The sequence below is a fragment of the Conger conger genome, chromosome 11 (assembly GCF_963514075.1).
Source record: "Conger conger chromosome 11, fConCon1.1, whole genome shotgun sequence".
Classification (NCBI taxonomy): Eukaryota; Metazoa; Chordata; class Actinopteri; order Anguilliformes; family Congridae; genus Conger; species Conger conger.
Genome location: NC_083770.1, coordinates 30938727 through 30966645, shown reverse-complemented (window position 1 = coordinate 30966645; position 27919 = coordinate 30938727). Strand labels below are relative to the sequence as shown.

General features: G+C 43.3%; 2 protein-coding genes across 12 annotated transcripts in view; one reads left to right on the top strand and one right to left on the bottom strand.

Annotated features, from left to right (window-relative positions):
- The first annotated feature begins 260 nt into the window (after positions 1-260).
- Positions 261-22235, top strand: rnf34a (ring finger protein 34a). 6 transcript variants are annotated; one of them, XM_061259355.1, is made up of 8 exons: positions 266-481; positions 8659-8877; positions 10923-11312; positions 14958-15020; positions 16194-16395; positions 17506-17535; positions 17962-18003; positions 20202-22235. In XM_061259355.1, exons 1-8 carry the CDS (start codon positions 473-475, stop codon positions 20384-20386), a joined length of 1140 nt encoding a protein of 379 aa, XP_061115339.1. In that variant the 5' UTR covers positions 266-472; the 3' UTR covers positions 20387-22235. The 6 variants fall into 6 exon arrangements, with proteins under 6 accessions (XP_061115337.1, XP_061115339.1, XP_061115335.1 ...); XM_061259351.1 differs by having other exon boundaries at positions 17962-18024; XM_061259354.1 differs by lacking the exon at positions 266-481 and adding an exon at positions 750-862 and having other exon boundaries at positions 17962-18024.
- A 2139-nt stretch (positions 22236-24374) lies between these two features.
- Positions 24375-27919, bottom strand: part of LOC133139894 (lysine-specific demethylase 2B-like) — a 43384-nt gene continuing 39839 nt past the window's right edge. For all 6 annotated transcript variants that reach the window (XM_061259345.1, XM_061259347.1, XM_061259346.1 and 3 more), the window contains 3 exons: positions 27415-27576; positions 26304-26522; positions 24375-25466 (listed from right to left, as the gene is read on the bottom strand). In XM_061259345.1, coding sequence (XP_061115329.1) covers positions 25285-25466; positions 26304-26522; positions 27415-27576 — 563 coding nt within the window. In that variant the 3' untranslated portion in view covers positions 24375-25284. The remainder of the gene's footprint in view (positions 25467-26303; positions 26523-27414; positions 27577-27919) is intronic.

The window sequence follows — 27919 nt, the reverse complement described above, 5'->3', positions numbered from 1 at the left end:
ACGCAAAAAGCAGTATATACACGTATGATGCTACGATTAACTGCATTAGTATTACCGAAAATAATGATTGTGTGCATGGCCTGAGGGTAAACAATTTCTAGACTGATTTTTTTCTTTGATGAGAGGATGACGTCACATTATCCCCATCCACCAAGTGCAGATGAGGTGTTCACTGGCATGCGGCAGGTGGCACAGTCTGATTCTTTCAAACATTACATCATCGTATTCCGGCATTTTTTTTTCTCATTCAAGTCATTCTCAGTTTTTTGCCTGGAAGTAGCTCTTGCGAACCCAGTTCTACATCATCTCGTTTTTACTGACTTACTGAAATGCTTCAATGCATTGGCGAATGTAGCAAATAATGCATTTTCTTTTCCCTCTTGAAATTTCCGTTCATTCACCAGCGCAGTAACACCGGCTTTAGCTGACTGGTGGGCTTCCTAGCGAGGACAGCTGCAGAAGAACATCTAAAATGCTGCAAGTACGTAGCAACCATTAATATTGTATGTTGTACAGGCTTTTCTGTTCCGGTCATTTAAAATTGTAGCGTCTCAATATGTAACGTTAGCTACAGAAACGCTCTCAGTCTATGCACCAATGCATAAAACAGTTTTACACATCTCCACATAGCACGGTAATCATGAAAGTAAACGCCCTTCAATGGTGATTGGCTTCTATAGATAACAGTGCCTGCCACTCCCCTATGATTGGTGGAAATGGTGTCTGTTACTTTATGTTAGTTCTACTAAGGTACGGGGACTGACGGAAAGCGAAGACGTAATGGAGTGATCCTTGGTATTCTTGCAATGGTCATCCTATCAATATATTTTGGTAAATTCCATAACCGGGAGTTGCTATGAAGGTAAAGTCATTTTCTGTCACATTTACAAATAACAGTTTGCTACGCAGTTGGTGGTTGCTAGTCAGCTGAATGAGCTGTATATTTTAACTTTTAATTTAGCTTTGTAGCTTGCTAGCTAGCCCTTTCCGTTGGTTAGTTAACGCCACTAACGTATGGTTAGCTGGTTCTTCTATGCTAGTAGCTTTACTATACCGTCAGAACCACAGTCGAATCACATCTTATCCAATGTTCTGGAACTTGCTTAGTGTAACGTTATATTTGTCCGTAGCTTGCTAGCTAATCAAGTTAGCATAATATTGTAAAATTCTAAAGCTTCTCTTGAAGTCAGATTGAGGAACCTATTAACTATCACAAGCTTATATTTCAGTGCTGAAGAATTACAAGCAATTTAACTACATTCATTCCCTGTTCTCTAGCTAGCTAGATGTATTGCAATTTTGTAAGTAACTAGCTAGGTTACTGCCAGTCATGTACTATTTGTGATTGCTGGCTAAGCAAAGGCATCATCTTTGTTGTTGGTTGTTATCAGCTATATAGTAATAAATGATACTTTTACACTCTTTGGAAGAGTCAGTTAAAAAAAAAACTGAAATTATACAATGCGCGCAAGCCTACATACGGCAACGTTGCTATTTCCGCGCACTTCTATGCTTCGGTTTTTGTCAATGACAGCCACAGCTCAGGAGCTAGCTAAGTTGCTTAGTGAAAGCATAGTAACGATCATTGAAGAACACAAATCCCCTTGGTAACCAGTGCCAAAGCAACGAAATCACTTTTTATTCATTGTTTATTGCTACAGTCAGTGAATGAAGGAGGATTCTATTTTCGGTAAGTTAACGTTACTGTAACAGGGAGTACATTGTTTTGCAAAGCTCGCAAGCCGCTGTTAACTAGCTCGAAAGTACTTTTCAAAATTGTATTTATTTAATCGGTGACGTTTCCAAGTTTGACAGTATTTTTGTTTCAAATGAAACAAAATTAAGACCAGATAATTGGGTTATCTCAATGGGGGAAGAGATGTTACCAAGCAGGTGGTGCGATATATACGATAACCGGTTCCAAAATATATCAATAGAAAGCTAGCTAGGTTCTTCCGTTATATTTGAGAAACGCATAGGGACGTCAGGCAAGTTCCCCGTTGTGATGGTACGGGGTTACGCTGACAAAGACCTCAATGTGTCAGATGTGCTCGCTACTTTGTGAGCAGTCGATATACCCCCTTGTTGTTCAAACCTGTAGGTTATCAAAATGGTTACTTTATCGAGTCAACTTTTCACGCAGTTCAGAGCAACAATGGGTCAGGTTGCAAGAGGACTGTTAAAAAAAAAAAAAACCAAAAAACGAATGGATCCCATAATTGTATATCGTCTTTATTTTCCCGGGATACTATTTAATCATTTTAACTCAGGCAATCTAAGCCATCATCCTTTCTCTGTGCTGCTGTATGCAAAACGCAAAATCATCATTCAACAGTGGATATTTCTCAAAACCCACCTTCAATACAGCCTGTTGCAATAAAGTCCGCGTGTATGTGTGTGTGCGCGCCTGCAAGTGTGTTTTCAGATGGCGAGTGTGCCTACAATTAATTTCTTAGTCCTTATATAATTTGTTGCCCTAATCCTGTTCCCCTGCCGTTTTCAGTGGTCACAAATGGCTAGTTTGACTTGATCAAAAAGAAGAAGATCGCATTACTCTTCTTGTGTGCTACTGTTCATTAACACTGATATGACGAGTTGAGAAACTGTTGATGGCTCTCCAGCTGTTGCGGTTGTACTGTAAAATATTTCAGTTCCACTAATTCTTTGGTCCCAAGGGCCATTCCGTGTCAATTCAAATAAACAAAAAATGACACCGTAGCATCTCTTCAATTTCTCATTTATTTGTGTGTGGTGGTAGGCAATGACGAGGAATAGAAATTGTGAAATGTTCTGTTTCGTTTTTGTGCTAGAGCCTTCTAAAATTTTGGGGGGCATGAACTCATTTGATATTTGGTATCTTGGGAGTGAGTAGTATGTAGAATTCAAATCTGGCGTCAACAAACAATCTCTTTTAATTTATATTGAAAGATATTGGGCCTTGAATGAGATATTTTCAGGGCGTCATATCTCAATAATTCAAATATATCAGATGATTAAGAACGACGATATAGCTAATGAAAAATGCAATTAAGTTAATATATGCATATTTTCACACCGAAAAAGGAAGGAAAATGTGCCATCAACCTCAACTTTGGATGTGTTGCAGATTAAGATTCACACAAGATCACCAGATATGGGGTTGCCACAATATGACAATTGTCACTCTGGCTCAATATACAACACTTTCGTAATTGTCTGTCCCCCCCAGTGCTTTTCCAATGGGTACCAGCCACAGGCTCACAGTCCTCCGCTTCAATTGTAGGAGAAAGTGCATCCACAATTCCCTCAACAGCAAGGCATTATTATTATTATAATTTTTTGCCTTTTTTTGCCATTTTAAAAATAGCTCTTTCCATGAGTTCAATATACAATCACATGCATGTTTTCTGTCATGTTAGTTCATAGTAGTCCACTTGAAAGCATACTTTCTCTTTGCTAGGCTCTAGGCTTTACATTGCGCATTTAATCCGTCCAGTTACTGGAAAATAATCACTAAAACCTACTAGGTTTGTGTCATTTCATTCTAACAATGAGCAATGTTGCAACCATGTAATTTTCATGCAAACCGTAACCTCACATGCTTGGGTCCACTTTTCAGATTTTCCCTTTAAAGGTTAAGAAATCATTGCAGGTTTCTGGTTTTGCTGCCTTTGTCAAGATTATTTTTTTATTGCATGGTATTGCATATATTTCTGTGTCTTGCTGTATAGTGTAGTCTATAGTGTGACCTGTGCGTCTTGCCAAATGTATGACCCACGCACACCTGCTTTTTCAAGGTCAGCGCTCTGCTCGGATAGTTATGCGCTGAAGTACTTGAGCAAATGTTCTCCAATTCGACTTCAGTTCCTGTGATAATTGGGGTTTGGTTTTTTCCACGACCCCTGATTTCATTATTAAAACAATGGTTCATTTTTGTTTTGGCCATCTGATTGAGTCAGTCTGAGGCCCTGGTACCTGCAGACTAATAGTGCTTTTTCTGAAATATAGTTTTATAGTGGGTCCTGTTACAGAGACCTTCTGATGGAAATGGCCCCAAAATATGAGGGAGGAAAGACTATGGCTCTTTCTTGCTGTCCGCTTCATTTCACAATTTTCTTGGAATGCCACAGGCTGATTGCTACACTCTAAATGATGCCGAGATGTTTACTTGTCCTGAGCGGGTATGGTCATTTGCAATCTGTCAAAACTCATACAAACTAGGAGAAATATTGGACTGATAAATATGTCTCATTAAGCAGGTAAATATGACATGTTTGCTGTTATTGAAACTGCCAGTCAGATTTTAATATCCCAGGAGCAGCTAAAAGTGTATAACTGTTTTTGACTTTATTACTCTAACACACCTAGAAAACACTATGATAATATTTGATTTAGTCTCATCTCATTCATCATTTTTAAAAAGAATGTGTCTGCTGCTACCCCAAGAGTCCATCTGCATTTATACTCAAAATAGAATTGTTTTCTTTCATATTGGCGTTTGTAATACAATCTGGCTTCCTTTAAATTTGTGAGTCAATCTGAATGTGATGGGCATATCACCTGCGGCACATAGATTGCCTGGGTTATTGGTGTCATGCTTCAATCTCTTCAGAAACACAACATGAATTCATTTCTTCTGTATATTTTATGATGATTTTATGGCATCAGGTGTATCAGGGAGGGGAGCTCTAGAATCTCTTTAACAGAGTAATCAGAGACAATCCATTGCTGCCTGCATGCAATTCACTGAGCTATGTGCAGAACAGAACTGTGCAGGACTGTCCCACCATCGTGTAAGGGCCAGGTCTATAGTGAGGGAGACTTGTCAATTTAAAGTGTGGCTTTATATTCTAGCTTTTATCAGGACTTTATTTGCAGAATCCCTCTGTACTAAAAATTATTAATAATATGTACTTGAACCAATGTCCAGCAACTAGAATGAACCTGTGGATGTTTGTTGGGAAAGTCTGATTACTACAAGCATGCCTCTATTTGACGGCAGCATTCAAGTCTGTTTCATTGTTGGTCATCAAAGGGCAACCTGATTGCCAAGGATTAGATTCAAGACCCTGTGTTTTACTGGTTTCAAATTAGTCTTTAATGGCTTCAAAGAGAAACTGAAAAATATGAATCACTGAGCTCCTGTGTATCTTTTTTTAGCAAGTAGTGGCTCCTGTTGTAATGATGCACCAATAGTCTTATATTGCATCCTGAATATGCCAGTACTGACTGTGGCTGCCAGCCCCTAGGGTAGCGCATAATTGGTTGAAGGGTTGGCCAGTGGGGGAGGGTTTCTGTCAGTCCCCTCTGGCTGATTGGCTGCCTGCTGGCTCCCTGCACCAGCTCTGCATGAAGTGTACTCTTATGTAGTGACTGTACAGCTCAACAGGTGGACCACGCAGTGAAGAGCTGCCGTAGGCTGCACACGTTTCCGAAATGAAACACACTCTCTCGAGTTGATGCAGGATGTTTCCTTGAAGGGAAACCGGTGAATGGGCCCGTAAGTGTGATTTCTGGTTCACAGGTGATGACGGTCCAGATAAACATCGCTGAAACGGGAGCTGGAGTTGGGATCATTGCTAGGGCCAGGTTGCTGTTGAGAGGCACAGGGTGAATAATTTCCTGTTGCTGTTGTGTCTGATTTCTGTGGCTTAGCTCCTCCACGGATTTGCAGAGAGCTAATTAAAGCCATAGGAGAAAAGCTCCGCCTGTGGCAAGTAACGTCTGTTCTTTTAACGTATCTCTGCTGCCATGGCCACATGTATTATTATGGGATGGAGTTTTGCAGTAGGTTTGCCTGCACCCTCGCAACATGCAGCATCTTTTCTCCTTTTTTTGCCTCCTAAAGGGCGGTGTGGTGTCCCCTTGGGTTAAGCAGAGGTTTGCATTTTTTATGTGTCTCTTTGCTTTGATCCTCACGCTTTGAATATGCTCCCCGGCAGAACCCGGGACGGGTTTTTCCTGTCCCTCTCTTCTTTGAGGGTCGCCTCTGCAGTAAACCCCATGATCCGGGGCGGGTGGGGGGGGGGGGGGGCGGGGGGCTGTGACAGCAGGGGCAGTGCGGTAGGAAAATGGATCAGTTTGAAGCAGAATGCTGTTTGTCAGTGTGAGAGACAGAGCCTGTCTGGACTGATGTGTGCGCAGAGAAGGCCGATCACAGGCTGCCGCTTGTCTGGTGGATGCATGCGTCCGTGGGACGGCTGTCACAAAAGAATGGAGCCTTTTTACTCCCGTCTGGGCTGTGCCCCGGCTCCTCTGTACCGCCTGTGCTTTGGCACAAAGTGTTCCCGCGTGTGGAGGTGCCGGGGACGACCCGGGCTCGGATCGCTCGGAAGCAGCTGACACTGGCAGTGTTGATTGTTTGTGTAAGACAAGGAGGGCTGAAGTGTGTTCTTCCTCTTAGGCTCTCTGTATCAAAGTGAATCTGCACATTATGACTCTTTCTTTTCTTTGTTTTACTGATCTCTCTACGCTGCTCCTGCGCTGAAAGCTTTTTGGCTGTTTTGAAGTGTCCCTGAGCAGCCTATCCTGGTTGGCGACTTGCATGGCAGCCTTTAGCTGTTGGTGTGTGAATGTGTGAATAAGAGCTTTAGTTGCTGGGAAAAGTGCAAGCTATATGAATGCAGGCCATTTCCCCTTTTGTCCACCTGCTGGTAATGAGGGTCGTTGGGAAAACGTAACTCTGTTAGCTCGAACTCTGGGTTGGGGGGAGTGGGGAAAGTTTGTTCTGGCAAGGTCAGGGAGCTCATGTCAGCGATGAATAGCAGACTGGGGGACAGACACGGGCAGAAGCGTCGGCCGTACCTCCCACAGTGCAGGTAATCGCTCCATCAGGGAGCAGGCTGCCATTGTTTGCCCATCTCATCAGCCATTGCCCGTGAGGCTTTCTCATTAAGTCCTGCTGTTTGGAACTTAGGGGCTTAATATCCTGTCTCCATGAGACCGCCTGCTATTTTTAGACAGTGCCTGTCTGTACCGCTCATAACATCCCAAAAGTGTGTGGTATTATTTCCCAGAAACCATTCTGGTATACAGTTTTAACAACAAGCCAGGCAGGTTATCAGAACATGGTTGCAAAGTCAATCAGAGTGAGAGGCTTCTCACCGTGGTTGTCCGGGATGTTTGTGTTGTGAATGATTATTGTGTATTTCTATCTACTGGTTAGGACAGCCTCCAGAACAGCCTAGATCCTTTTTTGCGGCCTGGCTTCAGCAAAATGCAGCACTTCGGCCTCACATTCATGCTGTAAACCCCCTGTTCCACCTCATCCCAAAGGTGCTCTATTGGATTGAGATTTGGGGACTGTGGCGGCCATTGGAATAAATTGAAGTCAGTCATGTTCATTGAACCTGCTTGAGATGATGCATTACCTTGTGACAAGTGTATTATATAGCTGGAAGTAGTAAAGTGGATAGTCTGTGGCCGTAAAGGGAGACACAGCTTAGGTGCTGTGGTGTTGAAACCATTCTCAGTTGGTATTAAGGGGCCTAGCCAAGAAAACATTCCCCACACACCATGACACCACCACCACCACACATGGCCAGAATAATCTATTTAACGTACAATAGGTAAGATTTTTGTGTTAAAACATTGTTACAAGACCATTGTAAATCCCTTCCTATAATTGAAAAAGTCTCACTGACATGTTGACTCACTCTCTGCCTGTGTTCATAGTCCTTAATTTCGGCTTTCAAAATATACAGTTCATGGACCGACACTCTGTGCCAAAGCATTGTATAGCTGTACAATAATTCAAGTTCATTGCTTGAAAATTGGTGCTATTTGCCTCAGCCAATGTCGTGGGGAAGGGGGGGCGGTTCAACGTCAGCTCATTCACAGAGGAGGGGGAGTGATAAACAGTGTTGTGGTTTGAGGGTGTTTGTTGCTGCAATTCCTCTCTTGACTGTTAGAAGTCTGAAATTACCTATTGTACCTTTAATTCTGTTTACGCCACATTCTGACCCTACCATCTGCCTGTTGCAGCAATAGAGCAGAAATCGAGATTCATCAGTCAAGGAATCTTCAGTCATCCCGTTTTGGTAACGCATGCCCACTTTAGCCTCGTCTTCATGTTCTTAGCTGAAAGGAGTGAAAACCAGTGTGGTTCTGTTGCTGGAGCCCATCTGCTTCAACATTCAACGCATTGTGCATTCTGCACACTACCATTTGAGCATATGTGGCCTTCCTGTTGACTTAATCGAGTCTGCCCATTTCTACCTGACCTCTCTCATTAACAAGGTGTTTTTGCACAGAGAACTTCCGCTCACAGGATGTTTTTGTTTATCGGACCACTCTGTAGTCTCTAGAGACTGTAGTGCGTGTAAATCCCAGGAGGGCTGCTATTTCCGGAATAGGCCCTTTTTAAAAGAGGAGTGTGAACCGATCAATCGAGATCAGATTCTCTTTATTGAAGGGTAGAAGTTAACATGGTCCTTTTCTAATGCATTGGGAGACTACATTCAAATAGTACCATCATGAGGGCCACTACCACATTATACCAACCACTATCTAATATGAACTAATATTAATGAGAAAGCTTTCCATATCAAACACTGTGGCTGTCATTGATAATACACAGACGCTCTGCCCATTCTGAGGTGGTGCAAGCAGCCTCACTCTCTCCTGACTTTGCCACGGTGACTCCTGACCTCAGAACCTGTGTGCTCTTGTGACCCTCAGGCTGGGGCCTCATCCATGTGGGCTTCATGCTGTGGACTGCTGAATGAAGTGATGGGGACCGGGGCAGTGCGCGGACAGCAGCCCGGCTTTGGAGCAGGCGCCGGACCCTTCCGGTTCGCCCCCAGCGCCGGATACTCCACCTACCCGCCTACCAGCTCAGGGAGCCCCAGCCTAGTATGCAAGGCCTGCGGCCAGGCGTTCTCCGTCTTCAGGAGGAAGGTGTGTGGGACAGGCCGCCGCTGAAACTCCCTGCGGTTCTCCTGCTATCTGGGGTCATACAATCAGCCCGTCTAATGCACACTAATGATGCGGGTTAAGTGGATACATGAGAAGTGCTGCCGCAAGTTGCAGTTATGCTTAAGTCCTCCCTTGTACATTTCACTCTGTCTTGATAAACCAGGCTAGCTGTCTCCAATGGCTTTGAGTGCCCGTAACTGCTTTAAGTGTTCAGAATTACATATTCAACTGGCCACAAATGTAGTCATATGGACTAGGGTTCATTTAGCTAAGTGTGTATGTGATGTGTCTCCAAGAGTATCTGATGTAAAGTATCTGATGTGTTATTGGATACCTTAATGTAATTTTTCTGAATACATTTCTATTGGTAATCCTATTAAAATGTTATAATGGTTAACTAACATACTATTCACTATAAGTTAAAAAGGTAAGCAGGCGTTGATAACAGACTGACTCATTGGCCCACTGCTAAGTTGCTTCTGATACTCGGTTCATACTCGCCACATTAATGAACAACATTTGTGAGTTGTGTAAGAGATTCACTGGGGCAGATCGGGCCATGAGGCTCTGATCACTTGGATTGTACCACAAACCCTAAACCCCCCCTTTGTCCCTGTGTGAGGCTGCGCATGCTGCCCCGCCCCTGTCCTGCCCAGGATAAGACGTTGTAAATATGTATGAAGGGTTGGGCCACAGGCTGAGTCAGGGAGCGAGAGAGGCCGACTCACTGCTGGCACAGACCTCTGCCGGCCATGTTGCGATTACAAACATTTTTGGCAGTGCTTTTGCATCTCCGGCTAAATAATTTATCCAGAGGTATCACAGCTGCGACCCGCATAGTGCTTCTTCAGCAGCGGCGACGGTGAACTTCTCATATGTTTCATTCTTCAATTTGAGAGTCCTCTAAATGTAATTTGGAACATGTCTTAGAAGCGCCCTACCTTGTATTTGAATGGGCTCTCGGCAGATTAAAGGGCTGAAGTAAGTGCTTTAGCTCAGTTTTGTTGCTCATCGCTGTTGAGATGCAGGACGCCTCTTTCATGAACATTAAAGGGTGCCCGCTCGTCACCTGTGGGGGTGGAGGTGTGGGTCTGAGCCGGTGATGGACAGTCCGTTCTGGCCCGCGTCGCCGGTGTCTCCAGTGTGATGCACTCGCCTGTCTGCCTCTCGTCTGGCTCCTTATCTTCCCGTCCGGGGCTCCTGGTCCCCTTTTTTTCCCGAGGCTTACATAAGCCCATGACGGACAGCGGAGAAGAAAGTTCATCTCTGAACGTCACTGTCAGGAGTTCCATCAGCCAGCTCGTCCCTTCCCAGCCCCCCCTCCACCCTGGATTTTTCCTGGTCACCATGCCAACGGAGCGAACGATCCCTGGGCATGCATTTTTTACCGCTTGATGCCGGTGACATGAAAGAAACGATCTGCCGCCGGTCCGGGCGTCTGGAGATGGAGGGAGTCCGATAAGCGTTGGTTCAAGAATGCATTATCGCTTTAAGATGCTGATTTCTGTCCTTTAAGGTTTATCTTAAAACCCCCAGTTTCTGACACCCACAGTATTCTCACCTGTCTGTTGCCACTGAGTGGACCCCATGGCATAAATAGACTGCTAACAAAGGCTCAGACTTTGCATAGCTTTGCTAAAAGCCCAATTTCATACAGTAATGTAATGAACAGGTTGTGTGATATGAGTTCCATTTTGGTAACTCCATTCAAGGCCTGGTGACCTGCATAAACCAGGCTTTTTAAAAATGTATTTTGGCTCACTAGTGCCAGTGGGGGTTTGCTTCAGTATAGCTGTTATAGCCACCCCTTTCAATGTAAGTCAACGGTAACAATACGGTTACAATCCTGTTTGTCTACTGTGCAGTCTCTGGCTCCATGGTGTAACTGTAAAACCCCAGTTCCACGGTGTCAAACACTTTTCACAAGCCCATGGCAGGTCACTGGGTGATGTTTACGACACTTGGTCCATATGTACACTCACACCCCTGCTGTCCCCTCTCTCTCTCCTCTCCTCTCTCTCGCTCAGCACATCTGCTGTGACTGCAAGAAGAACTTCTGCTCCTTGTGCTCAGTGCTGCAGGAGAACCTGCGGCGGTGTGCCACCTGCCACCTGCTGAAGGGCACGGCCTTCCAGCGGCCGCAGCTGATGCGCCTGCGCGTCAAGGACCTGCGGCAGTACCTGGTGCTGCGCAACATCCCCACCGACACCTGCCGGGAGAAGGAGGACCTGGTGGACCTGGTGCTGTGCCACCAGGGGGCCGACAGCGAGGACGAGCCCGACACGGCCAGCCTGCACTCGCACTCCCACTTTACGCCGCCCCTCACCACTGTGCGCTCCGCCTCAGAACAGTCCGCTCTCTCCGCCTCTCAGGGGGAACCGCTCAGCAGGAGCGAAAGCTCAGGGACCACCCTCCAGGTACACGTTACATTACATTACATTACATTAAATCACATTACATTACATTACATTACATTAAATCACATTACATTACATTACATTAAATCACATTACATTACATCACATTTAATTCACAGATTTTAGTGACTTGCAATACAGCAAGTGCATACCGAAGGTCATCAAGTCTGGTACACGTGGTAAATGGTCCAAGTCAACCAGCAGCCATTGGAGTGGTTTCAGCTGGGGTGTGATGTGTGAGAACTTTGGAAGGTTGAATACGAGTCGGGCAGCCACATTCTGGATGAGCTGTAGGTGCTGGCAGACTTGCAAGCAGGGAGCTGCAGTAATCTAGCTGGGAGATTACCATAGCATGGACAAGTAGCTGTGTAGAATACATGGTCAGGTACGGTCAAAATGCTCCTGATGTTATACAGAAGGAATTTGCAGGACCATGATGTTGCAACATGCAACTTGCTCCATGAAGTCCATCTGGTCATCCAGGACCACCCCCACGAACAGAACGAGATGCAGCCACCGTAGTACCATCAGCAGTGACTGTGAGGTCTTGTAATAAGTTACAGAAACTCAAACACAGATATACCACAGAACTTATTGTAGCTGTGGCTGGTCTGCTTAGAGACACAATGGAGTCAATTCACAACACTGGACAAATCCCCTTTATTTGAGGACAATATCACCGAAAATGGCCATTCTGCATTGTTTTTTTCTAATCTATGTCTAGGCAGTTTTCCAAAAATGACATTTGGAGACTCCAAAAGGACACACGGAAACCAAATAATATTATGGTTCTTATGAGGTGTAAAATACTGCATTTTGCTTACTAAACTATGCTATAACTTTTTATTCTGAAAAAGGGTGTTTGCACCCCCCCATCATAAAAAAAAAGTACAATAATCACAATAATACAATTTTGTATAGTTATATATTCATTTTTGTCAAATACCCAACCCTCATGAACAAGTCAGACCCTTTCCATATGCTATTTATTATTCAAAAGCAGGCTGGCTCCTAGATAATAGCATTCCTATCTACAAGTACTTTTGTAGAAGTATACAGCGAAAAAACGGACAACAATTATAATTCCTCCAGAGAAATTCTAAGTAAACAATGGACATTCAATCAACGTTTCTCCTTGTTGGCACATTTTTAGAATGAGGTCCGCTGGACCTTTGCCGTGAAAAGGACAGTGACATTACTTTATTTCTTGTAGTAGGTGGATTTCCAAAATGTCCTCCCATGCTTGTTTTACCACCCACATGTTACAAAATAAGGAACTGTTGTTGCTAAAGCAATGGCATCTTAGAATAGGTTATACAGATACCCATAAAATACCTGTAGTGTAAAATGCAATGGTCTTGCATTGGACACCATCTTAGTTTTATCTATTTTTAACCTCTCCTCTGAATGAGAGTTTCAGTGACATTCGGTACACTGTTATTCCATTCTGCAAATGTGGAATAGTATAGTATGTGGTAGTGGGGACACTGGCAGGAGCTCAATATACTGTGTGTAAATCTTCGGTGTTCCTTATTTTATGTCTCCGGAGCCATTTGTGTAATGCTCGTAACAATGTGTGGTTCAATAAGTCCATTAAGCATCAATGCTCTATCTTAAAAGATGGGGCAATGTCTCCATTTCTGCCTCTGGGGCCATTTGGTGTTTAAATCTGCCATTTAAAAGGTCTAAATTTGGCTTTTTGATGTGTGGCTATATCAATTTCTCTGTGTAACAGCCATTACTAGGCGGAAATTGTATCAGTGCTCCAGTGAACAGCAGATAATATTAAAGCTTGTTTTTGTTTTTTTCTATTTTCTCTTGATGCTTGGAGTGCAGAGTGGGGGTGTCCATGGGGTACTCTGATTCTGCAGTATGGCGTCAAAACAAAAATTCTGCGTAAGCATGCGGGCGCTGGAATGACAGGCCAGTAATTCTCTGGGGCCGGAGGTTGGGCGTGTAGGGGGGGCCGCATCGTACAGCCTCCTGGATCCCTGACTGATGTTTCCACTGAGGCCTGAAGGGCTTGCAATTAACTGGAGGACTTTTTGGTACCAATGTTTCAAATGGATCTTTATTTGATTAGGGCCCATAAATGCCAAGGCAGGCTGGGGGAAGCAGCTCGGGGTTGAGTGGGGGGGTTGTGGGGGGTGGAGGACTTGACATCTGGGCTTGAGAAGCAGCAGGACTGAAGCAGGCAGGCTGATGCATTATTAAAAGCAGAGGATGCTGGGACGGCTGGTCGAGCCAGGGAAATGCTCACTTCACTGGAGGCAGTATGGGTGGGGTGGGGGAGGGGGGGGGGGGTGCTTGGACACAGCAAGTTTGCATGTGCACGTGTACAACTGCTTATGTGTGTGACTGAGTTTGTATGTGACTGCGTGTGCAAGCCCATGTGTTGCTGAGTGTGTATGCACATGTTGGTGTGTGCAGGCGTGTGCGTGAGGATGTGCAAGCAAGTGTATGTGAGTGAGTGCAGTGGTTGCTTTAGCACAGGACCTTTTTATGCTGTAATAAAGACCCAAAATGCTGGAGAAAATACACTGCGTTCTCTAAATGCAGTTTTACCACTGCTCTGAAAAATAACCAACCACCAATGGCAAATACGGCATTCTGATTGGCCGAGACGTGTCACGTGGGTGTGCATTAATTTTGTATTCCCTTGGTAACAAGAATCTAACAAGTGTGTATAATTTTTTCACAGCTAAAATATCAAACAAATATCAACGCACGCAACATCATGTGCAAATTATAAATGCATTGTTCAAGTAGTCCGGTTATAGATGACCTGGTGATTTAATTTGAATGAAACAAAATCGGCTTTTTAAAGTATTATTAGCCTGTGTGGCAAACATTCAGTTTCACCTCGCTTTTGTGACAAGTGTAATAATACAATTTTGAACAACATACACGTATTGTGTTATTGTCATGAGGTGGCAAATTCAAATTCAAATTTTGAAATGTCCTGTGTTCCAAAGGCGCAGCATTCCCTGTAGTGGTGACCATTGGAAAGCCTTTGGCTGGAAAGGGAAAGGGCTGCAAGTAATCTGCATGCGTAGCTGCTGCAGGAGGGCCACTGCCCTGCTGCAGGGAGGTCTGACTGACGATTGATCTAAAGGAATGTGATCGCTTCAGTTTGGGTTCAACAAAAACGAGTACTATGTCTTTCTCTTTCGCTGCTGCGTTAGGCTGTGTAGATTCATTTTGTTCTACAGTATAGTTCTAAAAAAAAAATCTTGTCTGTTCCAATGGACAAATGATAGAGAATTATTAATAGCGAGCCTAGAGGAATCCACTCTAGACACATATAGCCTTGTTACGCAGCCAGCGGATGAACGTGAATGGCATTAGGATGGATTAGACTGTGGCCTCCACTCCGTTCCAGGGTATTTAAAACTGGGGAGTTCAAACGGATCATCCACGGTGAATGGCTCTATATATACACACGTGTGTGTCTGTCCACCGAAAGCTTTTCTGTGAATGGAAGGCCAGGCCTGCAGGATTACAACACCAAGTGACCAATGAAAGATCTGCAGCTGTAATCGCTGCTAAAACCAGCCTGGCTTGGGCCTTCATCCACTGAACATCTTTTAAATGGCCTTAAGGCCCCGCTCATGCTTTTTCCCCTGCCTTTTGTGTTGACTGCAGGATCAAGCAGATGCCACGTCTCTCTCTCTCTTGAACCTGGAGACTCATGAAAACACTCCAGAGGTGAGGTCACCTTTCTCTAATTCGCTTCACATGGAGCGCCTGATGTATGTACCTCACAAATTATCCTGTTAAGTAAAAGCTCAGAGCTGCACTTCAGCTCTTACACCAAATTTCAGTGTAACTGTTTGGAAGGAGGTTTGGCCAATTGCACCTTACCGCAGTAATGTTAGCACATTTTACCACAGTATTACATTACATTAATGGCATTTGGCGGACGCTCTTATCCAGAGCAACGTACAGTTGATTAGTCTAAGCAGGAGACAGTCCTCCCCTGGAGCAATACAGGGTTAAGGGCCTTGCTCAAGGGCCCAACAGCTGTGTGGATCTTATTGTGGCTACATCAAACCACCAACCTTGTGGGTTCCAATCATGTACCTTAACCACTATGCTACAGGCCGCCCCTGTACAGAATACCTTCAATGGTGCCATTAGCTGATCAGGTTTCCATTGTGAATTGGTATCCAGCTCTGGTGTGAGTGTGAACCAGTCTGGGGTTCCAGCAAGGACTGTTAATGGGTTTCAGTATAAGTGATATGGGTTACAGCAGGGGTGCACAAGGTCTGCATGCTGGTTTTTGTTCCAACCAATTGCCTTGTATTTAATTTGCTGATAGCTCTATAAATTACCCTGGTTCAAGCCTGTACTCAAACACAGTAAAATCATTAGGATACACTGCAGTCTGCTGCTGTAGCCAGTATTCATACACATGTGAGATAAGATAAGATTCAGCCAATTAATTCATTACCAGAAGTTCAAAATCCTGAAACGGATTGGCCCTTGTTGTGCACCCCTGGTTTACAGCCATACGACTCAACTCCAAGCTCTGCTGGCCACAGTGTCTGTAGGTATTTCCAACCATTCAGAAAACCACCTGATTTCACTAATTATTTTACCTCTTTGGTTCAAGACATGAGCTGATTAGTGAACTCCGGGTTGGAGCAAATACCTGCAGACAGAGTTGAGTCGACCTGGGTTACAGTGTGAATTGGTATAGGGTTCCAGTATGACTTCTACCCTTGTGTGTTCTAGCATTAACTGTTAAGGTGTTCCAGAGAATATGTGTGATTAGCGTGTGATTAGCGTGTGATTAGCGTGTCAGTAGCGTGTCAGTAGGATGTCTTGCAGCTGTTTGTGGCATGGCGTGGAGGTCATGCCCCCCTCTCCTCCCCACAGGCCAGCCCCTTGACCCGGAAGCGGGCCCGTGCCTCTCTCACGGACATCTCCAGTTTAGAGGACATAGAGAACCTGTCTGTCAGGCAGCTCAAGGAGGTCCTCGCCCGCAACTTTGTCAACTATTCAGGCTGCTGCGAGAAGTGGGAGCTGGTGGAGCGCGTGAGGAGGCTGTTCAGAGAGAACGAGCTGAACAGGAAATCCAGTAAGCAGCCACTCTGCTCACACATGAACAGTACTTCATTCACTCTTTGTAATTAAGCCTGCAAGTGGGTTATTGTGAAATTATACTTTGTTTTGGATGGAAGCGCATTATTTTTCTTTGTGTGAAACAGCTGTGTGATCACAGCTAAATGAAATGCACCAGTCTAAAATACATATGCATTACATGCTTTTGTTCTCGGCGGAGGTGGATGCACCCAGTACTACACCAGGGGTGCCAATAATTATGAAGCTTTGATTTTGGTTAAATGTATATATTTTTAATGAAATGAACGTATGATTTTGGCTGGTTCCAGCCACGTCGGCATTTTGATTGCAGTTATTTTACTGTGTGTTTTTTGTACATTGCCAGTCATGGGGCTCCGTAATGTAAATACAGTAACTGTATTTGGAAGCAGTGTCAGATGGTCTAATGCTTTGCTTTATCAAAGTAAAGCCCTTTCTCCCATCCCACTGACAGCAGTATATTTAAATCGCGCTGTTGCCTTGGCGATGGTGTGAATAGTGGCCACATCTCCAAGAATCAGACTGTCTGTCCGGAAGGTTTGATCTATGTGGGATAGGATTTCCTGTACGTACGGTTTGGCGGACAGGATGGGTGCATTGAGGCGAGTACCTACATGAGGGATACGGCCCCAGAGCCACAGAAGAGCGCAGTCAGTGGTGAGCAGTGGTGGGTGTTAATCCATCATTGCTGGCTGAAGGGGACCAGGTTGGTGGAAATGGACCGCTGCTCACCACACTGAGTGAGCGTAACTAGAGCCATTGATCTTGTGCTCATCCTTTTTGGAAGTGAACAGGCAGCACTCTTGTGTCACCCCATGCAGGCTGCTGGCCTCTGCGGTCTGTGCCTGTGTCTCCAGCAGCCCAGCAGCCACACCACCATCTTGACTGCACTTATTTGGCATTTTTATGGCCCTACTGCAACGCCAGAGGGTCTTCACTATTAAAATGCACCGCTCTGTTTTTAACCTCAAGCTGGCAGTTAGCCTGTTATGATCAAAACTCATTTCCTCATTGTCTTCCTTTTGTTCTAGTTGCTTACGGCAAAGAATCCATTAACTCTTCTTGTTTTGTTTTTTTTATCCCTCAGTGGAAAATGTGAGCAACAGTATAACTGCAGGTAAGAGACTTGATAGATCATGTTTTGTGTTCTTTGCACCAACCACCCGACAGCCCTTTATAAACATTATCTGTACTGGTTTTTTTAGATGGATGAAAATGTTCTCCATTTGCTGGGAGTGCTTTGGTGAACAGCACCATGGAAAGCTATTTGTGTGACCATTCAGTGTGACAAATATGGAATAATAGAGACAAGCTGGAAGGGGGCAAATACTTTTTCATGGCACCTTATAACAGATGCGCATTGGTTCCCACAGAGTCCCCTATGCAGGCTGTTTGATGAACTGTAGTAATGTAATGCTTTTTTTTTCCCCCTTTGGTGTTGTGGGGGTTCTGATTTTGCATGGGGGTTTGCTACTGAAGTGAGATATAGTGACCAGACGAGAGAGACTTTTCTAATGACCGTGTTTTACTCCTCCCACAAAAGTGGTTGCCTACCCCCCACCTATCTGCAATGGTGGACTCGGAGGTAAGAGGCTGACAAACTCAGGTGACCATGCGCTCCAGCCGCTCCTATGTCTCCATCATCCATATCATTCCACAGCAAAGACATGAGCCCTCTGTGCATGCCAGTGGCACAAGCATGTGACTCATTGCAGTGATGCATCATGGGACATTGTGTTTTTTCCGTCCTCCCTCTTTACCTTTCCCAGCTGTCAGCCTTCAGATGCATTTGTGCTCTTAGAGATCTGTCATGTTCTTATCAATGACAGAATTTAAACATCATACTAAATGACTTTTGTGGGCTTAAGTCTGAGATTATCCTATAAAGGAAATGGACATGGGCCTTGCTGTTATGTTTAAGTGGCATTCTGGAAAAGCTCCAAGTTATCTCTCTGGAGTTTGATGTCTTTTTCATGCCAGGAAAATTCCTTTGACATTATGTTTAAAGCTATGGGAACTAATGAGGGCAGACGAGGAGGTTCGCGGTATGAAACCTCTGTGAATCCGGCCAGAAAATGAGCACACCAAAGTGTTACGCGAGTATGAGGGGGGGCTGTTATCGTTTTGGAAGATTTGTGTTTCCTCCCTCCGCATTCAACTGTATGGCTTTGTTTGTGGGTCTCTTTGAAAGTAATATAATGCCCAGGGTCTGTGTGTTCCCTGCGTGCCATCTGGTTATGCTCATCTCAGCCATTAGCCCCCGAACAGTCAGTTAGAGCATGTGTCCCATCTCCCGCCTGCTGCACAGTTGCCCAATTTTGAACTCTCTTTCAATTACAACTAGAGGCTGCCTGGCTGAGTACACGCTCCTATTATTGTTAACGTTTTTGTATATGAAGGAGGTTTAGTTAACTCGCGTATGGTTGTATACGTACTTTTCTTTTATCGCTGAAAAATCTGTGAGGAGAGCGGAAACCGACAATGTTTGCCATGCACAATATGGCCGCCTAACCACTTGAGCCCTGGACTTCAGGTTCTGTCTGGCTGTGGAAATCAGCCCGTTATGACGTGTCCCATTTCCTAGTGTCTGTCAGGTTTCTGGGGAAAGAGCCTATTGCAACCACACTGCAGAATAATGGGGCCCTGGCTGGTGTAGTGGCTCACTTCTCATAAAGCTGTGCCATGAATTCCTTGCAGAACATTCTACAAACTTTCTGGGGAGGTATACATTCATTGGAATAATATGTTTGCCACACCCTGTGCATTCTGCATTCCCATTGAACATAGACATTTTGATCACAAGGCTTCTATGACCTTGTTGCCTACATAAGCATGAAGCACATTTGAAGGTTCTGCATTACTTAACCTGGAAGAAGTAGATTAAGTGCTAAATGATGAGATAATATTGTCAGCTACCTCTAGGGGACAGCTAATAAATATACAACTCCTGTATTATTGGATTTTGAGCAGAAGACCTTTATTCATTGTAGTATATTTGAATACAGTTTGTCCGTTTGTAGAAATTGATATAATTAAGGTAATATACCTTGCTTGAAGGGTAGTTCATTCATAGAGGTTGCACAGTCGGCATGCAGCTCATACATGCTGTCTAATATTTGTGTACTGGATGCTCTATGCTCTAGCTTATCCTCTGACTATGGGTCAGAAAGCTGAAACGCCAATTTGCCAAAAGGTAGGACACCCTTAATGGCAGGTTCCTTTCCCACCTGGGAAATACACCTACAGTCTCCAGATTTAGGCCCAGCTGTTTAGGCACTATGCCACACTGTCACTCATGTTTGCTTTAAATTGAATTTACAGCAATAGGTGAATGGTCTACCACTCTGCCTTTTACATGGTAATGCAATGTCTGACAAGCACTGCACTTCCTCTGCAAAAGGTCAATATCACCACAGAAAAACACAAATAAATATCACTGCCAGAGAATAGGATGGAGCTGATGACAGAGGCTTAAAGACATTTTCTGCAGCTGGTTTTCATTTCCTGTGTAAGAATGGCAATAAAGAAACAGATAAAATGGTATTGTTTATGTGAAGGAGGGTGTTACATTTCTGTGATTCTGAGGGCTGGGGCTTTGTCACAGACACCAGAAAAACGGGGACACGTCATCATCTATTACATTTCAATGGCTTCTTTTAGCCTAATTTGAGTTATAGGAGGAAAGGTGTTTTCTGGGAAGGGGAACCCCGGGATTGAAAGGGGGGACACTCGTAAAAAATGTGGAGAGGGTGTGACGGTCCCACGTCCTCTGCCTCTTCACAGGGGAGAGGCTGCCTCTGACCAACAACGATGACAACCTGTGCCGGATCTGCATGGACGCCGTGATCGACTGCGTGCTGCTGGAGTGCGGTCACATGGTCACCTGCACCAAGTGCGGCAAGCGCATGAGCGAGTGCCCCATCTGCAGGCAGTACGTGGTGCGCGCCGTGCACGTCTTCAAGTCCTGAAGCCCCGCCTCTCGCGTCTCGTCTGGACAGTCACGGGCCATACTGTGAAGCTGCCCTCCCTTTCTTTCTTTGTTTTTAATGAACTCACAGCTCCAAAAATGTATTTTTGAATTCATTTTTTACAATTATTTTTCCATCTTGCATCAGCTGATGTCATCCACATTGACACTCTGGAAATGTGATGCTCAAAGGGATTTTGATTAAAATCATCATTTCCACCGTTTTCTTTTTTTTTTAATGTAGCAGTTTCAGGGGTTTTTTTGTACGACCATGTACTGCTTAATGAGAGAGAAATCCCAGTGTGTGTAAACTACATGCAGCAGGGCTTTCGCTCCAAACTACATTCCGCATTTTGTTTTTCCATAACCGTGCATTCTGGCTTCTGCCTTGTTTCCAGTTATCACTGATGTGTTCATTTGACACATCAACTTTTGTTTGAATGTGGGCTGTACAATCATATGTGCAATGATTAAATGAAAAAAGAAAATCTAAAAAGTGATTTGATCCTTGCTGTTTGAGGAACTGCATCACCACTAAATAATCGTAGCATTTGTAGAGCTGAGCACTACCTGAATGAGCTGCAAAGAACTGCGGTAACTTGTTTATCGAATATGTACTGTATTAGAGAAGAGGGGGTGTTGTGAATTAGGTGCCAAATGTAGGAACGTGCGAGGGAGTTAACGCCTCTCTCACCGTGTTCTTTCTGTGTAGGTGTGGCTTTTAATTAGCGTGTCATGGTATTCCATGTCTTCAGTTCCAGTATCAGATACTCACACTCTACTAAACTCGGTTAACCTACACTTCCTGAGGTTATAACCCCTGTTCTTTCTACGTTTCCAGTCAAAATGTATACGGATGAATTCTGGTGGCATATGTTGGCTGGAAATGGCCACCAAGGCTGGGTTGTCTGGTAAACTCAATCATGACGGCAATATTTCAAAAATATTTTTTGTTCCCCCCCCCTTGTTACTGCTCACCGTCGTGTTCTTCTTCAACACTGTGAGTGTTGAAATACAAAAGGAGAAAACAGGTGCTAAGTATATTCAAGTATTTTTCCCTTCTGTTTGAGATTATCTTATTCTACATATCTTTGACTCCGTTGTGGATGTGCTTTTATGAAATCTTTTTTTCAAGTGGGAGTTAAACCTTGAAATGTGTTTTTATTGGTTTACGTTAAATTAAGAGTAACACATAGAACTAACAAATATCAAAGATGATCTATTTGAAAGTTTATTACTCACGCTTATGGTACATAGAACTATATATAGAGGAAAAGTGAAATGCTGTACAGTTGCATATAATGTTTCATATCACTAACTATGAGATGTATATATCTATATTTTTTTCCATTTGCTTTGAATGTTTAATATCTGATTTTTAAAATGTCCTTCAGATTGACTTTATTATCACGGTAAAGTACTCACTGGTTGAAATGTTGCCACTTTTTGTTTGTCAGTCCACTAATTAAAAGCAGATGTTACAGAAGTTGGGGTTCCGCCCTCTCTCCATTCCATCTTTACTTTATGCTTCTGCCATTAACCTCCTTACAATGACCAGTTTCTCTCCCCTATCCTGCTCTGGGCTGGCTATCCAATATCAGATCTCTTAATATACCAAGCACTATGCTGTAGATGACAGTGTCATTGTATGCTGCTACTCCTCAAAGATGTCACATGCAGGCAACCTCCATGTCAGAGCAGGCTTTGGGTGAGACGCCCTCCATGAAATGTGTATTTTAAGCAAACAGTTTGCGAGGTCTAGTCTTTGTATTTTGGAATGTTGAACTTTTTATTTTGGTAATTTAAAAAGAAAAAATAATTTAATAAAAATACAGTACCTTGACTAATTACAGTATGTCCTGTCATCCCTTCATTCTGAACAGTCACGGTAACCATGGTAGTTTGGCTACACATATCACACTAGTCTTTTGGTTGAACAGAAGAGAAAGGGTGATGTTTTGGGTTTTGTTTTCCCTGTGTGGTGTCTGGTTTGATATATCACTGCACAGGAAGCCCTGGAGCGCTTTCCCCTGTGCACAGACCTGGCAGCAGTTTCACGTTTCAAGACAGGATCAGCTCTTTTCTAAATCTCTCTCCCCCTCTCCCTCGGCTGACCTGGACCAGCTCCACACATTACTCACAATACCAAACTTAACCCTTTCTCAGCCCTCTCAGAAGCTGAAAACATATATATATATATATATATATATGAATATATTTAAAGAATACTTTCCCTAATAATTTCCCTTACTTGCTATTGGTCTGTGTGTTCAAATGTAAATCCTTTATGATGATATCGGAACTGTCCATGTTATATATTCATTTTAGTAATTTGATTGTTGCACAGCGGTTGTGTAATGAAAAGTTACATTCTGAGTACCAACCAATCATCCGTGTAGACTTTTTTTGGTTTTCCAGAGTGGCTCTGGGTGATTTAGGTCTGAAAGAGCTGCATCAGCATACTGGCTACTGGTACAAAACATTGCTAATTTGGAGAAATTGAAAGTGGTGTTTAGGTATGCACTTCTATGAAATGCCACATTATTCATATATTTTAACACTGCTCCCTAACAACAGTACTGGCAAGGCCAAAGGTCACCACCCCTTTGTCGCTCAGTCAAAGCATCTAGCAACCACCTCGTTTTGAACAAATGATTGATTAGACTTCAATTTTGAAAATTTTATCAATACTCTCACAATTTGATTGTCTGACAGTGTAACTGATCTCACCCTGAGGCAGGCACAGGAGGATGGCCTGGCTCCTCACAAGATGTCTTTCTGTTTGTTCTAAAAAGGGAGTTCTTATGAATTGTTCTTTACAAATAAATGTGATTTGATTTAAATTGGACACTCAAAATGGTAAATGAAGCAGAGGCTCATCTGCAGTATGAGGTGAGCTGAGGATCTTCCAAAGCTTTTTTTCCAATGATGAAAAACACTTTTATTCATTTGGGGTTGGTTTCCCCGGAGGTGCCCTTGCAATGCGTGAACACGGTCAGAACCCAGTGCTAAAACTAGGAAGGAAGAGAAGTGATTTTAAATGTAAAGGCATAACATTTCAGCTGTCGTGGCCACACTCCATAATCTCCCTCTTTGGCCTGCAGGGTATGCCACATCTCCTCCAAATGAGAAGAAGCAGAAAACAAATGATGTCATCAGCCTACGGATGCAGACAGTGCAGGGAGTATGGCTGACTACACCACTGAAGTGGTACAACTTAATAACTGGTTATTGCCTGAGGCTTTTTAAGGAGACTTGTGCAGACTGGTACATACAGATACCAAAGCGATTATCAATACTAATGTCATATCAATGAAGCCACATATTCATAAGCCAAATAGCATATTTCACTTCTCTGATAAAGTCACTGCCCCAGCCTTTCCACATTTAGTACCAGTCTTTTTAGAAATGGGCTTACAGGTGTTACGAATTCCCATTTTTAGCAAATTTCTTTTTCCCTATCTCACTAAAATTACATTGTTGATCTCATTAGCAGCCATGAAGATATTTCTTAACAAAGATTAGGTACAAACCATGGCTGAATTGTACCACAAAATAAGAAACCAGATGGTTGGCCATCCATATTATTAACATTGGAAGTTCTGTCGTTGTTGAAACTCTGTAGTGATCAGTTTTAAGGTTCATATGCTTGTATTCAGGAAAGGGTGTGGTTGAAGAGAAACCATTCATAGCTAGCAGAACAACACAGCCTAGGGCACCTTTCTGTGAGCAACCAGAGCCTTATAAAATACCAAACTACAGAGCACAAAGGGAACACATGACCCATGACCTGGGCTGTTCTGTGTTTGGAACATCTGTGCTTGTTCCATGTTGCATGCTGCTCAGATAATATTCTTCTTTATATAGTCGAATAACAAAATGGCAAACTCAGCTCAGGTTGTAGGATATTCAACTGTGCATGTGACTGCACATTTAAGTACATAATAGAACATAACAGTCAACCTCTCAAATATCATCTCAGCTGATGATCCTTGGAAAAAAATAGCTGTATTTATTCAAGTCAAACAGTGCAAATAGTTTTCCTAGAATTCCCAGGTATAAACACATTGAAACAGACTGAATAATATATAGTAATAAGAAAGAGATAAAGTAACTTTGTACTGACACGTTGGATTACCCATGTCAGATAGGAACACCACAGGATAAATTAATATATTAACACCTCCATCTGGACAAGCTAGTACAGGCATAACTCTGAAGTACAGGATAAAGTCAGCCAAAGAAAAACAATGGTGCAGATTGAGAAATTGAAAATCAAAATGGTACACCAGTGTGCATCCAATACTGCATATATAGAGCTTAAAACACTTTTCGATACAAAAATATTTCAGCACGATGCATGAGGTTTGCATTGTAAAAAATGAAAAGAAAAAAATGTATGAACAAACAAATAAAAAAAGGAACTACAATAATTGTGGTCCTTGTTTTTCTTAAACACAATGTGACTTTTATAACTTAGAAGGCTTGTAGAATCTTACAGTATAAAAAGGAAAAAAACATGCTTTTTTACTTATTTGTTTATTACAGTCTCTCCTCTGGAACCAGCGCTCTGAGGTCCCACACACTGGTAATGCGCATTGTGGGAATTTGCCAGCATTCGCTGTACATGTGTTCCCACCTGATTCCTTGGGTATCTGGGGGATGGCAACATCTTCAGAGAAGCTTGAACGCTGCTGCCAATAAAACATTTCCCATGTCTCTTCACATGTTATCATACTGTTCATGCTTTCCCCCCATAAGCGGAAAAAAATCCTTCTTTTCCACAAACTCAAGTTTGTAAAACCATGTTGGCTTCTGCTCCGGATACTGTCCACAGAAATACCACAGGAAACAAAACGACAGGTTTATTTTTTTTCTCTCTGCACGCGCTAGTGTTAACTAGCTGATTTTCTGCAGTAATTTCTCCTCTCTGAGTCCAAACTGCACGCTTACGGACATCTCTGCTATGAACTGTTCACAGCCCTCCTTGGACACCTGTTTGCAGTAGCGCAAGTCAATGTGACAGATGCTCCCGCACCGCTTGAAGTAGATGAGGGATTGGTCTGTGACTCTATTGCAAACTGTAAGGGGGGAGGGAAAGATTAGAGTGAAGTATGAAACAGTAATTCCAGTAAAATGGGAAGTCAAATTTGTTGACACTTTATTTTCATCGCCATGCAGGAATACATGCACGAAACAGGTAGAAAAGTGTAAAAATGGCTGTACAGCTAATGTCAAAGAATCTCTCAAGTGCAACAGCAAAGTCAAGTGGTGAAAATTACTGGATGGGTTATGGACGGTTATGGATGGGCCCAGAAGTGTATCTCAGACACCTGGAAAAGCTCCTTTTCCCCACAATCTAATAATGACAAATCTACAAATACAAACAAAACATTTCTGACTGCAATGCCTGTTGTAGGCACTACAAGAACGCCATCAAGCATTGTTATGAAGTAAATCTAATTTTACTGTTATGCTTGAAACCCGCCTAGTGCTCCAAAAATGAGCATTCCACACTGCTGAAGTAGGGCTGTAATGTAAAACCAGTAATGCAAACCTTTCCTTTGAAATTATTATCTACAGTTCTCCAACTAGACTGGCACTGGGAAAGGAAGACAGAAACATCTAGAACCCAGTCCTGGTTTAAACAAATAAGCTTTACAAGAATAAACCTCACATTAAACATGGTCAAATCCCCACTCATTCACAGACAGACATAAGGGGGGAAAAGAAAAACAATGACAAAAATAAGTAAAAAACTGCAAACACTAATTATCTGAATACCTGTTCTGAGTTCAGTTCTGCATCTTGTAACAGATCATAGTTTTGGGTGGGGTGGAACAGGCGATGTTTAAAGTTTGTGCTTCAATGACGGTGCGCTTGTGTAAATGTACTGAACGGAAATTTCCGTTTCCTACCTGACAGGTTAATTTCTGTAAGGGAATCCCGAGTTGTCGTTCCCACTGCAGTTAAAATGTTAATGGACTGGTCTGTTATGTGGTTGCAGTAGCTGAGGTCCAGTCGGGAGAGCAAAGGCATGTGTCGGATAATGAGGCGAAGCGAGGTGTCCGTTATGTCCAAACCCGCCAGCCGCAACTCCACCACATTCCGCAGTTTGCTTCGATTGTCAATCTGACCTGCACGTGAGGACAGAATAGAACAAAAAAAGAGGAAACAAATGAGGCTGTATTTTACAAAAAAAAACAAAAAACATTATCTTCTAAAAACAACCATGATTTTTTTTTTTCAGTTTGAATTAGGTTAGCAGATATTTTTCAAGTTTGGACTACAGTTAAGATTAATGCCAGGAAAACAGACCCATAACAGCTGTGAAGTTGTTTTAGAGCAAACAAACTTTGTAAGATCAAATGAAAACAAGATGTCAGCAGTAGAACTTGACTGTAAAAAAAAATCCTGAATCTCAATTGTACTTATATTCAGTAAAACATTTTCTAAATGAATTGCAGAAACTAGAATCCCTACAAAGCATTCCCTGCACAATCACTGCCTGATGGACTTATGAAACATCACCACTCTCTTTTCCACTTTTCCACCAGAGGTCACTGTAGTGCAAAACAAGTACCAAAAAAAGTAACAAAAAGCAGATTGCTGTTCAGTTTAACAGAAACTGGAGGCAATTCAAGCTTCAGTTCTTTCTATAAAAGACACATCTCTAAAAAGATTAATATCACATACCACAGTATAGCTTTCCAGAGAGCTAGATTCCTGAACTAACCCATCTCTAGATTTGTATGTTCAGGAATTAACATACAGTATCTCTCAACAATTGTCACTTATCACAATATAGCTACCATAGAACTTATAGTTCAGAAGTCTCTCTAGCTTCAGATACAACAGGCATTATCAACATCCTGTTGTATAAACATCTATCCTAAATGAACACATGCATGACAAGTGCTCTGCAATTTGAACCAGTTACTGTACAAAGCACCCTTATAGAATTAGGGAGGTATGGAGGAGTTCAAAGATGCATGATGACATTCCATGTCCAGCACAACCTGTGGTTACCTGGTCTGTTGTCGGTTGAGGGTGAGAGCAGGTCTCTCATCTGGGCATCCTTCAGTCCCTCCACCCACTGGACGTCCAGGGTGCGCAGCAGCGGGCAGCTGGATGTGCAGAGAGCGGACACCGCCACCCACGAGCACCCGGACAGGAGCAGCACCCTGAGGCCTGCGAGACAGTCAGCTGGAGGTCAGTATCACAACCAAACAAACAGAAAAAGACAGCTCAAGCTAAGTTTTGAAATAGCTGGTAGGTGGATGGCCAGTTTAGACCAGCTCCTAGCTTGACACGGTTTGACCAGCTCAAGCTATGTTTTGTGGTTGACCAGCTGATGCCCAGCTAGACCAGCGTTATGACCAGATTGGCCATCCTGGCTGACCAGTGCATACCCAGCTAGACCAGCTCATAACCAGATTGACCTTTTTCAAACTGGTCAAGCTGGCATAGCTGGATTTTACAACACACTGACTGTTTAGCTTGAGTCAGCAGCACAGTGAACACACTGACTGTT

Coding starts and splice junctions, on each gene's coding strand:
- rnf34a (XM_061259351.1), top strand. Junction 17,536..17,961: donor GAGCAACAGTATAACTGCAG/GTAAGAGACTTG, acceptor CTCCCACAAAAG/TGGTTGCCTACCCCCCACCT. Junction 18,025..20,201: donor TAAGAGGCTGACAAACTCAG/GTGACCATGCGC, acceptor GCCTCTTCACAG/GGGAGAGGCTGCCTCTGACC.